The 15,317-nt window shown below is 32.1% G+C and overlaps 1 protein-coding gene across 2 annotated transcripts in view; it reads right to left on the bottom strand.

The window, feature by feature from the left end:
- Positions 1-12,852, bottom strand: part of LOC139504452 (uncharacterized) — a 32,747-nt gene extending 19,895 nt beyond the window's left edge. For both annotated transcript variants that reach the window (XM_071294538.1, XM_071294539.1), the window contains exons 1-6: positions 12,291-12,852; positions 5,972-6,456; positions 5,269-5,364; positions 4,573-4,723; positions 2,403-3,806; positions 238-312 (exon numbers count right to left, since the gene is read on the bottom strand). In XM_071294538.1, coding sequence (XP_071150639.1) covers positions 238-312; positions 2,403-3,806; positions 4,573-4,723; positions 5,269-5,364; positions 5,972-6,456; positions 12,291-12,432 — 2,353 coding nt within the window. In that variant the 5' untranslated portion in view covers positions 12,433-12,852. The remainder of the gene's footprint in view (positions 1-237; positions 313-2,402; positions 3,807-4,572; positions 4,724-5,268; positions 5,365-5,971; positions 6,457-12,290) is intronic.
- Between the last annotated feature and the right edge of the window lie 2,465 nt (positions 12,853-15,317).

Genomic DNA, 15,317 nt, shown 5'->3' with positions numbered 1-15,317 from the left:
CGGTGCATTTTGTGATAGATTCAATGGTATCACAAAAATGTATTTGATGACAAAAAATTATAGTTTAAACTATACCAGACATGCACCAATAACCTCACGGAGCTCATTTGGTTGTACATGTCTCAAATTATCAACCACAATAGTGTTTTAAGATACAACACTTTTAATGTACAGGTAATAAAGTAACATATTTGAAGAGAGTTTGTCTGTCAAAAGAATTATTTATTGCGTATTTACCTTTGATTTTTCTGGACTTTCTACGTCTATGTTTTCGGGTAGAAAGCTTAGGTGATGATATGGTTTTTGACTTGTCTGAAAGCCAATATAAATATGAATATAAGAATGTATTACAATTAGTCAATTAAGTAGTAATATACAAAACGAAAAACACAAACACAGTCAAATGAAGATATCATGACACCAGAGGTGTTTCATGTGACAAAGATCTACAATAAAAATAAAATTCCTTAAAGATAAATATACTAAGGTGTAAGAAAAGACGAAAACGAGATCAGTGATACTTGACACGGAAATTAATACATGACTCTAGTTAGTAATGGTAAGATATCGAAGTGTGATTTCATTTGAATTTGGATATACCAAGCACCCCCATGTTTTCGATTATACCACCCACCCAAGATTTTTCCGAAGAGACCACCAGTAAGCACTCTCACAATTTTGGTTCATTTTATTCTCTTGAATACGCATTACACGCACATTTTGATTAAGTTGAGCATTTCCAACTATTACTGCCGCCCAAAACCTTGTCCACAATCCATCACTTTCTTTTTTATTCGTTTTATTTCTTCCAGAGTACTAATCCCTCCGATTTCATTCTGTTATTGAATATATTTAACACTAGGTGCTTGCCTTTGGGAATCGTAAACTTATTTTTTTTTTACCGGACAAATTTTGCTTCTTCTCACGCAAAGCATGTTAAGTTGAAACAATCATTAGGATCAGATATGTGTTTATAAAAAAAATACAGATTTTCTTCTCGCCATTTTCCTTTCTTATTTAAGGAAATAATGCTAAGTACCTATATTATACGATCTTGCAATTATGATTAAGATATGAGCAATAACCTTTAATAAAGTTAAAGAAAAAACAAATTGTTTATGCAAAGATGCCGATGTGAGTTAATATCTGTTATTGATTATATTTCTTTACCTGAAAAAAAAATTGTATCTGATTTGACATTGGATGGTCAAATATGCAAATGTTGTCATGTTCATGGGGTTTAAGTGGCATGACTTTTCCACACAAACGATCTACTGTATTATTATCAGATAAAACTGATAGTAAAATTTAAAATCAAAATATTTTCTAGTTTAATACGTGTGATTTGAAAATTCATTCGAAAAAGGTACAGTATTTTTATGGATATGGAAATTAAAGGGTTACTGTAAAATCTAAATGTTTCATCGCATTTATTACTGCGAATTTAAAGAATAAACACATACACATGACTAACTTTTACAGTAACTGTTTTAAAATCAATATTGCAGAAATTCAATGCAATTATAGTTTCAAATGCGAGACTGTATTTTTGTGATACTCATTTCTGCGCATTTTTTGCTAAAATAAACATATTGCAAAATGTGATACTCATTTCTGTGCATTTGTTGCTAAAATAAACATATCGCAAAATATTCGAAATTTAAAGTTGTCGAAACGTTTGACAAAGAGAACAACAACTTTTAACTTAACTTACATTGATTGAATTGAACATGTTGAACGGAAGCAGATTTATTTCTAGGAAAGTAAACTTATTATGTCTGTATTAAGCTAATTGCCTTTAGATTTTTTACCGATTTTAATTTTTAACTAAACAGTTACATTGAATTAAAAAATATGTTTTTGTCGTTGTAATTTTTCAGAGATCTAATATAGATCATTTTTTCGCACGTGCAACATCTGTTAACCGATTTCAAACAATCAAAATTCGTCCAATCCTACTACCAGAACAATTAGCAATGAATACAATATACTCATACTGATCTTTAATAATCATATCATGAATATCAAAGTATTTTACAAAAGAAATGTAATTCATCGGTTATATTGAAATGAAAAAATTATTTTTAATTATTTATATGACGTATGTGTCTGTATTGTAACGGTTTAATTATGGCAAAGTGTTCGTCACTGAGTGGTAGTTTTCAGTTTAACGACATGTGTACGCGTATAAAACTCGGTAAGCTAAATATGAATAAAAGAAAAAGAAAAGAATCAAAAACCAATATTTGCATGATTAGCTTAATTTTGTTGACAGTTACTTGACAATATGAGTAAGCTGATTCTTGAATTTCATTATTGCTTTTGACAGTAAGTCAGTTAATTAAAAAATATGATGCAGTTCTGACAATATATATTTATCTTTTACTTCATCTTAATGTTACCTGCTTTCAGCTTTGATGTAAGTTTTCTGTTTAGACCTTTTGTGGTTTTTGATGGAATCTTAGACGGGCGTCTTTTCTCTGGTATTGATGTCATTCTGTCAGAAGGCGAACTTTTCTGCACTGGTATTTGTATAATTTCATCAGATGAAGGATTGTCCCTCTCTTTAGATGTAATTACCTTCGTAGCTTGACTTTTCTCCGTAGGTTGCACTGATGTTGTTTTCTTTGGAGTACTTTGATTTTTCTTTGCTGGTATTGATGTGATTGTCTTAGGTGTAGGATGTTTCTTTTTCGCCGTCATAGATTTAATTTTTGAAACTTGGCGGTTTTTCTTTGCTCGTTTTGATTTGATTTTCTTAATAGAAGTATGTGTCACCTTTTCTGGTAAAGACGAGACTTTCATGCGAGTGCCTTGTTTATTATTCGCGGTTATTGATTTAATGGTGTGAACTGGACGTTTCTTCTTTGCTGGTACTGATGTGATTTTCTCAGGTGTAGGATGTGGCTTTTTTGTTCGTATTGATTTAATGTTTGAAGCTGGACGTTTCTTTTCATCTTGTTCTGGTCTTATTTTCTTAGGATCACTGTGTTTTTTCTTTGCTGGTATTGATGTGATTGTCGTAGGCGTGGGGATTTTGTTTTTCACGCCTATTGATTTACTTTTGGGGGCTGGACGTTTCTTCTTAGTTAGTGATGACTGAATTTTCTTTGGAGTGCGATGTTTTGTCTTTGGTGGTATCGAAGTGATATTCTTAAGTGTAGGATGTTTCTTTCTTATTCGTGTTGATCTGAGTTTTGGAGCTTGACTCTTTTTCTTAATGTGTCCTGATGTATTCTTATGAGGACTGGGTTTTTTCTTTAATAGCTTTGATGTGATTGTTTTAGGTGTACGGTTTTTCTTTATCATTGGCATCGGTTTTATTTTTAGAGCTGGACGTTTTTTCTTATCGTTTTCTGGTGAAGTGTTCTTTGGAGTGCGTGATTTTGTCTTTGCTGGTATCGATGTGATTTTCTTAGGTGTAGGGATTTTATTTGTCACTGGCAATGATTTAGTTTTTGAAACTGGACGTTTCTTTTTTGACGGGATGGACGTAATTTTGTTAGGATCTGGGTGATTTGCTTGTTTTGGTGCCATTGCCTTGTGTGTCGGCAAAGATGTGATTGCCAAAGGAGTTCGATGTTCATTATTAGTCGATATTTTGGTAATGTTTGTAGGAGCAGCTGAATTGTTATTATTGGCTGGTGTTGATATAATGGTAGCCGGAGCTGAGTGGTTTTCATGCGTAGGTGTTGACGCATTGTTCATAGGCATAGAGTTGCTCGTATTCGACGGTATCATATCAATCGTAGGTTCTGCGTTATTCTTTTTTGCTGGTAATGACGTTGGAGCTGGACTGTTCTTAACTTGTTAAAAACAGAATGAGAATCATTAGATCAGTGCGAAAATTCAACAAATTAGCATAGTAGAATAGTATAAAATTATCTGTACAATATTGGGAAAGAAAAAAGCAATAAAAGCGCTAAAATTTAACTTTTTGTGTCAGGTGCATCTTGAATAAAAACCTCATATTCTTTATTTCTATTACGATAACGTAGTAAAGGGCTAACTGGGTTTTCTTTGGAGAATGAAATAAATTTGCAGCAGTGGAATTGAAGCGTTTAGAGTAACCGTCCATACGTCAGTTGCAATTAATGTTTGTTTATAACAATGTATCACACGATAATTACGAACATTGACTAACGGTAACCTTGTCAAAACGCTAGCATCGGAGTAGTAAGATATGGACACCCAAATTGATCCATGTCAACAATTATTATAAATTTGATTGGAAAGAAATGTTGGGGTTTTGTTGATAAAAAGATTGAACATTTATGTTAAGGGACATTATTCTTAAAAGTTTCTAGGGCGTTTGTGTTAACTATTCATAGAAGTATATCTTAAGCTTTCGGTTGATACAGATTATTCTTATGAATGATTAAAGGCACTGATGAAACCCTTTTCTACCGGCTATAACACACGCTATACGTTTTTAATATATATCATCCTTAAACCCGGTCTATGATGTATCAGGTACTTATTGTTTAGTTTCAACACTTTTCTTTAAAAGATTGTCCTTTATTCATGCCATTAACAATTTTTACTTGCTTATGGACAATTTGCACATATTACCTCCTGTCAAAGTTAAATGGTCGATTTTTATCCCATCAATATGATCTGTTTTAACAATGCGATGAAGGTGTTCACATTCATCCCCTAGGTCGATTGGTTGAACTTTTGGTTCTATCAGGTGCATGTCAGAGTTATGCTCAAATGATCCAAACTGAAGAAAAATGAGTACACATATATGAATAATGTACTTAGTAGTCGTAGTTCTCCTCTTATATTTGATGCGTTTCCCTCAGTATTATTTTGTAACCTAGATTTGTTTTTTTCTCAATCGATTTATAAATTGAGAACAGCGGTATACAACTATTGCCTTTATTTAGGATATATATTTTCAAAACCAAACTTGCTTCTGAATCCTTATTAGTTATTACATTTGTATTATACCGTAATGGGAAGATTTATGTGAATAAATATTGTTTCAAAGAATGTATTTCCAAATTTGTTCTAGTTCTAACGAATTATTACAATTTTATCCATGTTATCAAATTGGTTGTTAAAGAAACCTATAAACAGATTTATTCATATGCAGTGCAAATAAAAAGTAAATGAGCAAATATATTTAATAACAAAATGATTTGTTAAATTCTATGTGACGATATCATTACGAGGTGTCTTGGCCTAATATATCAATTAGAGATCAGTAGACATATATGGATCAATATTGATTTACTAAGGAATCAACTAGATAGGAGTACCTACCATTCTATAGTGTGTACATGTGCTGCTTGAATTGGACATACATTCAAGATGTAAATTATGAGTATGATCTTTGTCTGTATAATATGAACCAACGTGCTGAAAGGGAAAATAATGTTCTATTTTAATTTATAGTAAGGGGGTATATTTGTACCATTAATTTCAATTAATACATCTTTCGTTGAAAATATTGGACATATCAATTGAACAAATAATCCATTTAATATGATGAAATTGGAATCATTCATATTTGCATTGATAATAGATGACATTATGTTTGGGTTAACAGGAGGTTAGCCAATTTCAACTACGACCAATTGTCCTTTCCAATGTATTATATATCAGCGACTTATTACATAACAATGAACATTTAAGTCATTGTTGTTCTTATATTTATAAATATACAGTTTCCTTTGATTGCCGTCATAACATTTGTCGTTATATATTTTCTTATACAAACTCATAAACAGATGTTTTGTTTTGATGTATTCTTTGATAAATTTGATCAAATTGTTTCCTTTGAGTCATGTCAACAGCGATTCTGTTTCCTTTTTTTTTTTAGTAATGACTGTATCTGTGTTAACACAATTAATATAAATTGATACATTGTGTTATTTGGTTTGGTATAGATTTAAATAAAAACAATATCTCTATTGGGTTAACTGTGTGGTTATTAGTAATCTCTTTTATTTATAATGTGTAGTACCTTTACTGATGAAAGACCATGCTGAACAATACTGCCATCTGATAACTTTGTGAACACAGGTACTGCATTTCTTCCGAATTGTCTATTCTTTAACAAATCTAGATGAACTGCTTCATTACCAAGAGTAAAACTAATACGGAGTTCATTAGGAAGGAGATATGAACCGATCCGTCCTCTTGGAACTGATGACGTTTCAGAACCAGATGGGACTACAGGTGATCCTGAATCTGATGGAGTGTTCGATGCTGCGTTCATGTTATTCATTTCGGGTGTCCCTTGCAGATTGTGTATATGTGTCCCTTGTCTATTATGCATTCCTAAACTTGGAGATCCTGTGTTGTTTGATAAGCCCACTGAATTATCTGGTGGTCCAGAGGTGACATTTTTTGATTGATTCCCTTGACCTATTGAACTATTAGGAGGGTTTGAACGTTTATATCGAGCTCCTAGAGATGTAGATGTAGTTATTGTAAGTTTGACAAACTCTGAAAAAGATAAATATAAAGAATAAAGGCAGCAGTTGTATACCGCTGTTCAACGAGTAATATCCTGAAATCACTTCTAACATTAGTCCACGTGTTTAAAAATTAAATAAAATTAACAGGGATCATTAACCATGTTAACACAAGTACTTAGATAAGACATACATCGACATGACCACTAAAACATACATACAAAAAAAGAACAGAAAAACAATAATGCAAAAAATAATAAAAAGAATTCAAAGGCAATTGATCATGAACATCATGAGTCCCATCAAATATTTTGGGTTTTAAGTCTTGTTGTACTTGTGGTGTTAATTGTTTTGCAAATTTGAAAAAAATTATATTGATAGAACCATTTGAGAATGTTATCGGACAAAGAAAGGACGGACCAATGAACGGACGGAAGTTAATATATTGAGTAGAACGAGTAGGTCACAATTGAATACATGTACTAGTACATAAAAACTTTTTTTCCAATCACTCTCAATACACTGCACTCAGAAAACATATTAATAATACAACGCTTGAACATGCAAGGAAAAAAACGATGGTAGACATTGTTTGATTTGGATGATATTATTTACGTTCGTTTTTGTGATTAGATTAACCTAACTGTAACACTGGTTTAAATGAAACACCGTGATTTCCAAGTGAAATAAAAACCGATATTTTCATATGTGAAATAAATGTGGGTATTTTACTCCTCCGAGTTATACATCAATATGTGTTGTCATGACATTATCAATAATGTAGCATCAACAAAGTTAATGGTGAATGCGTTAAAGATATATAGCTCCTTACATTTCCTACCATTATTTGATTAAAAAGCCCATTATCAATGTAATAAGGCAGCAACCATTAGATTTTCTGGGGGGGGGGGGGGGGGCTATGGTTTTTTTTGGAAAAAAAAGTTTGTTTCCAGTTTTTGGAAGAAAAAAATAATTTGTTTTTGATTCTAAGAAAAAAAAATTGTTTCACCCTCAGCTGCCACTAATGCTAAAATTGAAAGAAAAAAATTGTTTTCGACTTGTCGCGAAAAAAATAGATTGTTTTTGGTTGCTGTCTAACAAGAATAAAAAAAAACCAAAGAATTAAAATATCGATTTTTTTTTTTTAAATCGTCACCGAACTACATTGATAATTAACTCAGGGTCTCCCATTAGACAACTCTACACAATAGAGACAATGATATAAAAATGAATAACTATAGGTCACTGTATGGCTTTCGACAGAGCCTATACCACACAGTCATCTATAAACAGAACAGCTATATATAAAAGTATTACAAAATAACAAAACATGCAAGACATGCAAGACATGCTAGACACAAATAACTGGACAACACATAATCCAGATACCCTGGCAGACATTGTCGTCGGGTTAAAGCGTTTTGTATGCACTGTTACTTTCCCTTAGACTAATCAGATAAACTATCGAAATGTCTACTTAATTAAACAAGGAAATAAAAGACGTCAATTTTTTGTAAAAGCAGAATAAAACGTTGTGGTCGCTATTGCAAAATGCCACCTGATGTAGACACACGCTATAAGCAGGTCAAATAGTGAAATACACAGTATCTGCACTTGACTGTACTTGTGTTTTGTTTTGTAACATTACCATTCTGAATTGGTCTTATATTTACCTAATGTTACCTTTTTATAGTGCGCAGGTGGATAAAAGTCAGCTGATCTAGGACCTCAGGTAGTAGGTGCCCCATACACAAATGTACTCGATCTGTACTTGTCGAGTTATTAACTCTTTCATAGAATGTAAACTATTATCGACTTATGTCTGAACCACATTTAATTTTATTCGACTTTTACTAAACCAAGTCGAAAGTACATTGAAATTTAGAGGAAGTTACAGTATGTATATGTGAATACACATTATTTATTTAATTCTGTTCAAATAAACTTGTGTCAAATTAAGTCAGACAACTGTTAACATTATGCAAATTATGACAGACATGATTTAGATTAATGCTTACGAACCACGTATGTGTCCAAAACAATATCGAAATAAAAATGGTAATTTTTGTTATGGCTTAAACTTCGAAAAAATACCACCAAAAATATTTTCTCCAATTCACGAAAATTGGTACTTAAAATTAATGAAGCTTCCAATTTTTGGTCCTCAATGTTCTTCAACTTTGAACTTGTTTTGACTTCCGAACTTCTTTTATCTGAGCGTCACTGATGAGTCGTATTTAGATGAAACGCGCGTCTGGCGTATAAAATTATAAACCTGGTACCTTTTGATAGCTATTATTTGTGTGTTCCTCCGTCCTATATGTTTTTCCATCTATACGTATTGTAGTCCTGTCATGTAATGTTGTCACTTTAATGTTATATTTAACATTGTCATTAAAGTGGGAGGTTTGGCCAGCCAAAAAAAACCAGGATCAACCCACCATTTTAATTAAAACGTATTAAACCAAGTCAGGAAAATGGCCATTGTTAAATCATAGTTCGTTATTGTGTGTGTAACATTTTATTGTTGTGTTTTTGGTATGTCGTTGTTCTTATTCTTTATGTGGTTCCCGCAGTTCCAGTTTGTAACCCGAAATTATTTTTTTTCCTCAATCGATTTATAAATTTCGAACAACGGTATACTAGTACTAATGTTGCATTTATTTATGCTATAGTTAAAATTTCATAATGCTATTTTATGATAAGTGTTCTTCATATTCAAGTGATTGTTCCATCGGATCGAGTATTAGTTAAGATATTTACGTCTAGTCAAGATGAGGGTCGAGAAGAATCCTGTTATAATTTCGCGATTTGTATACCAACCGAAACTCTTTAAAATTGAAAGTATTGACCACATTCACTGTGAGAACATAGTGTTCTAATAATCAGGGAGCATTACAAATTCGAATAAGTCGAAGAAAATCCTGACATCTGACAATGCCAAAAAAAAAAGGATTGCGATGAAAGACAAACAATTTCAATAAAATTTCAGACAGCAGCCCAATATCACCAATTGGTCTTCAACGCATCCAGAAAATTTTGCACCCGGAGATGGTCCGCAGCTGGCTTCTAAATAAAATTATGTACAATCCACATTTTATCAAAGACTGAAGACTATTCAATTCAAATAAAAATATACAAAATTTTTATGTTTACTACTTTATAAGTATAGATCCACTAATTCAGGCCCGGTTGGAAAAAAATATACAAGAAAGTAGTATATATTTTAAACAAAATAGTTCCTACGCATAGCTGTATATTTGGGTAGTTTTTGTACCTTATGAAAGCTTTGGGACCTGGGATCACTGTCGAAATCTTAATGAAAGATTTATTTGAATTATAAAGAAGTAATGAAACTAGGATAGGAGGGCACATTTTGCCTGTTGTTCATATTTGAAGTTGCTGTTTTTGTACTGTCAAACTTCCGGGAACCAGTACGCTCTAATATGTAATTAAAGGTATGTTGATTTTATCAGCACAAGTCAGGATAAGGTACAGTTTTGACATGAAATAACTGCCACTTTATTTGAACTTAAAGATAAAGTAGCCCTTAATTCTCTAGTTCATTACTTTAGGAATATTTATCAAAAAGTAGTACTTCAATATTCAGCCCCTTTCTACTATTTAGTCAGACGTCAGTCGCTACCCTTATACACCCTATCTTTTCGGGGAAATTAATACGGATAGCGTTTGACATCTTTAGCCGAACAGATTTATCATTTTTACATAACCCTAATTCATTGTATGCTGGTTCATATTCTAGACACCAGTCTTTGCTCCTTTCTCATATAATTCACTAACAAAATTACATTAGGGTTTTCGATATCACAAACTAGTCAAAACATTTACTAGATTTTATCATCGGTATAAGGACATCATTCGTAAATATAGCTCAATATGCAGACTTCGTATACGTTCAGGTATTTCACATCCAATATTTTATGGAAATATTCTTTATAAAGCACAAAAATGTCAGCATTCACCTCAGAAACTAACAAAACCTTTAAATAGACTTATTAAGAAGGGATATAGTTACGATACTGTTGTCAGGTCATTAAAGATTGCATATTTTGGCGTTAATATGATTCACTTGTAGGGTCTTTGCATCGGAACTAAACACATTTATTATTAATAAACCAATTGTTGGCATGACACGGGTTATGTTCTTTTCATATTTGTTATGATGGTATGATACTAAACCCCCCAGGGGGAGGATTGTGTCTGATATTCATATGATGAAGACATAATTTTTCAATCAGTTTAATCGAGGTCCGGAGCTGGCATGTCAGTTAACTGCTAGTAGCTGATGTTATTAATGTATTATTGTCTTTTTGTTTATTTTCTTTGGTTACATCTTCTGACATCAGACTCGGACTTCTCTTGAACTGAATTTTAATGTGCGTATTATTATGCGTTTACTTTTCTGCATTGGCTAGAGGTATAGGGGGAGGGTTGAGATCTCACAAACATGTTTAACCCCGCCACATTTTTGCGCATGTCCCAAGTCAGGAGCCTCTGGCCTTTGTTAGTCATGTATTATTTTAACTTTAGTTTCTTGTGTACAATTTGGAGTTTAGTATGGGGTTCATTATCACTGAACCAGTATATATTTGTTTAGGGGCCAGCCGAAGGACGTCTCCGGGTGCGATAATTTGTCGTTGCATTGAAGACCTGCTGGTGACCTTCTGCTGTTGTCTGCTCTATGGTCGGGTTGTTGTCTCTTTGGCACATTCCCAATTTCCATTCTCAATTTTACTTAATGCTTGAAATTGCAGAATTTAACATAAAAAGCAATGGGGTTGTGAATTAGTGGTTTAATACCAGTAATAAATTATCCCATTAAGAACACAAATATTCTAAAGCAAGACATGCATCATGACTGTGCATATAATAACTTCAACAATAGGTTTACCATCTTTTATGACTAACGAATGTCCATGACATGATTTATAAAAAGTTCATTTAATAAGTTAGCCTTGTTCATATTGTGTTATCACATTATGTAATTCATATAAAAGACACAAGTGTTGCAATATATCTTTTTAGGATAAAAATTATATTGTTTATATTATATTACATACACAGATACTTATAAGGAAACTAATAAATAATTTATTTGGTTTCGACCCAGTCGAGAATTAAATATCAAAGTATATTGGTCTCAAGGCATCCACAAATAAAGAATTGGGGGATTTCAGGATAGAGTTTTAGATATTTGAAACATATATATCTACATCTGTTCAAAAGACAAAGAGACTATAATTAATAAAAGTTTCAAGCTAATAAAACATTACCGACATATTCTAATACAATTATTAAAACAAAATTGTTAATATCATGGAATTGTGTACAATCGTTATACAAAACTTAGTGTTAAAGATAGTACAATAACAAAATGGAGATAATAAAAATACACACGTAAAACAATAGCTTTATCGTAGTTCAGTAAAGTCGAACAAAAAATAACAAATGAATAACATTTATATTAGAAGGAGTTGGGCACACTAATCATGGTAATGAATTGTATATTTGAGTTTAGTATTATTATGAGGGACCTCTGTGTCTAAGTGGTTAAATTGGTTCTTCTAATGTAATCACTAGCCAGTCAACACTGAGATTGTGAGGTGCAAACCCGTACGTGCTGGTTCACTCGACTCCAATCTTTATTGACTAGGAATGTCAGTTTTCTTATTGGAGGTCGATGGTTTTCTCCGGGCACTCCTGCTTCCTCCAACCATAAAACTGACCGGCACGAACTAGCCCACAAGTGGCGCTTAACATTGGCCTTAAAACACCAACAATCTATTATCAATCAATCCAATGTAAAATCAGTTGTTGAACTATACTAAGTGAATAAGCACTTACCTTCACTAACAACAGGTAAAACGGAAGGAATTCGCAACGTTGATGATACAGTTGTCCATTTATAAGAATTTATAATCAAAAGTATTAATTTATATTTGAAAAGTATATCAAAATGTCTCTCCATTAATGAACGCAATTTCATAATGCGGATTCGTTTAAAGTACTCATTTAGTGTTGTAATAAAACGTTTTTTTTAAATTTTACTAGTAGTGAAAAATTTAATAATAACTGAAAAACGGGCAGTCCCAAAAAGTAACGTCCAATCTTGTCGAATGTAATACCCAACGAAAATGTCAATATAATCCTTGATGTATAATAATGAATTTGTTTTTCATTCAAATTCAAATAACATATGTTATTTTAGAGAATAGGTAAATACTGATTTGTCGGCGGATTTTCATTTCTAGATCTTCATGCTTCTTATATTCAAATAAAGTGTAATGACCTTATTGCGAACCTAGAAATTTACAATTAAACAATATTATAGACGAGACAGATGATACACATGATTGTTGGTACTTTCTATTTTTACAGTTGAGTTAGTACCAACGACCTTTCGTATCGTGATTAATTGATTTATTGTTTGCCGTTAAATGACGTTTTCAGCACTGTTGTGCTATTTTGTGGCGATCAGTTTATATTGGTGAAGGGTGCCTAACATGAATCACCGGCCATCGGTAGAAAAACTGTCAATTTCAGACAAATGAGATTGGAGTCGAGCGCATCTGCCAAATGCGATATTTTGATCTCTTTATACACAAAAATTGCTAAGAGAGCGAAACATATTCATGTTGCATTCAAACTCGTTTTTCGGACAAAATCTAAAAATGCCATGACAAAAAATCTTAATTGTAACATGACAAACAAAAGTATAAACAACTCAACATCGACAACTAAAGACGAGGCAACACGAACCCCATTTAGTTTTCCAGAAATGTGATATGTTAAAAAATCACCAATGACAACCAAGCAATGTAGATATTACTTTTGAGTTAATCTTTATAAGAAATTATAATATGACTTGCTTATTTCGCTTTATAAACAACAGGGTAATACAATTCTCGATATACGCTCGGTGTTTTAATATTGGCATATATAATGCATACTCAGGTTAAGAGGGACATAGAGCATGGCATCAAAGAATTATTACTTAATTTCAACAGTTTTATTGACCATACGAAATAACTGGTAAAGTACATATCGCATATGCGTTGCATAGGAAAAATATAATTTTAACTATAATTATTTATTAACACAAATATGCAGTGAACCAATAATAAATGCATTATTTGTATAACCATGACATTGTGGGTGTTAAAGTAAAAAACATACTTAGAAATCAATTTGATTTTTTATAATTCCATGTATTGTGTTCAAATGGGATTTAGATATCTTCTACAGGATAATGCATACTATAAGATAATTGAGTAACATGTGTTTAGCAATTAGTTGTGATTTATCATTTAAAATTGTATAAGTAAAGTGCAATATTGTAAGTAAATACATTGTAAAACCTTATTACGCAGCAGTAGTCATGTGCTACATTCCCAGAAAATAGGTCTTGCATGCATTGTTTTGTACTTAAGTAACCAAAGAGAAAACATAATGTTTATCAAAAGAGAGTCGGTTGAAGATCCACGCTTTTGAAACGAAGATAAACCGACAATGTCGTGGGGGAAACCCAAACTCTCCAATCCAGATTTCTTTATATTTATATATATCCACTTCAGCTGGCTACATGTATACTTGATTTCATCCTCTAAGATTGGTGGGGTAAATAACGTCAGCGTAATATGTTGATGTACAACCACATGATTAATTTAAACTTATACTACAATATCGTTTTCGGGATGATTATATTACACGAAAATCCAATGACATATGTCTCTGCTTCTTTTGCCTTATGTTTTTCGCGAGATTTACAATTTGTTATAGTATCACATTTGACATCGTCGATCCTTACTTGTATATACAAAATCAGGAAAACTTGTGCGCCAAACTTATTTACTGTTAAGATATAAGGTGAACGGCATTATCTATAGTCATCTTGATTATAACTGGACACAAATGAACTTCAAACAAGTATATATAACAAAGAAGATAAGTTCCAACTTTCAAATTATCAACTTCTCATTTCGTAGCAGGAATATACTCCCTGCAACACTAGTAGTAAGCTCTTCGGTGTTGACATGAATATCAATTATATGGTTATTTTTTTTAAATTTACTGTTTACAAAAGTGTTAATTATTCGAAATACTAAGGATGTTCATATCCCAGGTAACCATTATAATGCCGTATTTAGCACAACTTTTTGGAGTTTTAGGACTTCAATGCTTTTCAACTTTCTATTTGGTTTTTTTTTACTATTTTGATTTGAGCGTCATTGATGAGTCTAAGTAGACGAAACGCGCGTGGTACTTTCAAATTATAAGCCCGGTACCTTTGATACATATAAATCAATCTATATGTTTTGTTTGTGCAGTTTCACATTACATGAACCCTGTTTACTGGGTATGATCCTTGCACAAATACTCCACCCACAGGCAGAACATTCTTTAAATTGACACTAAACAAGTGTTTTTTAAGTTATTACCATCCCTTCTTTTTTTTCCCTTGAAAATTATTTTTCTAAATGAATTTATGTTTATATGTAAAAATTGCGTACTAAAAAAAAATCTAATTTTTGATGTAATGCGTCTTCAGATTGGCTAACAGTGTATTGTTCATCAGCTCATAGACATAAGTTTGTGATGTGACCGAAGTAATCGACGTATTTTATTTATTTACTCCTGCTTAAAATGGAATTTAGAATTAAGTTGTAATGAATGACTGTAATGTTTTTCTGTCTGTTCGAAATAAAATCAAAAATGTGCCGCACACTTTAAAATAACACCCTACTTATGTTTTTCAGTCTGCACCACATTATGTATGTTATTTCTTCATAGAAAGACACAAAAAAACAGTCATTCCTAAAATAGACATAAAATGTGCATAGGAATTTAAAACTCAATATGCGAAAGTGATAA

Source organism: Mytilus edulis, chromosome 14, assembly GCF_963676685.1.
Source record: "Mytilus edulis chromosome 14, xbMytEdul2.2, whole genome shotgun sequence".
Lineage (NCBI taxonomy): Eukaryota > Metazoa > Mollusca > Bivalvia > Mytilida > Mytilidae > Mytilus > Mytilus edulis.
This window is presented reverse-complemented; position numbering and strand designations above follow the sequence as displayed.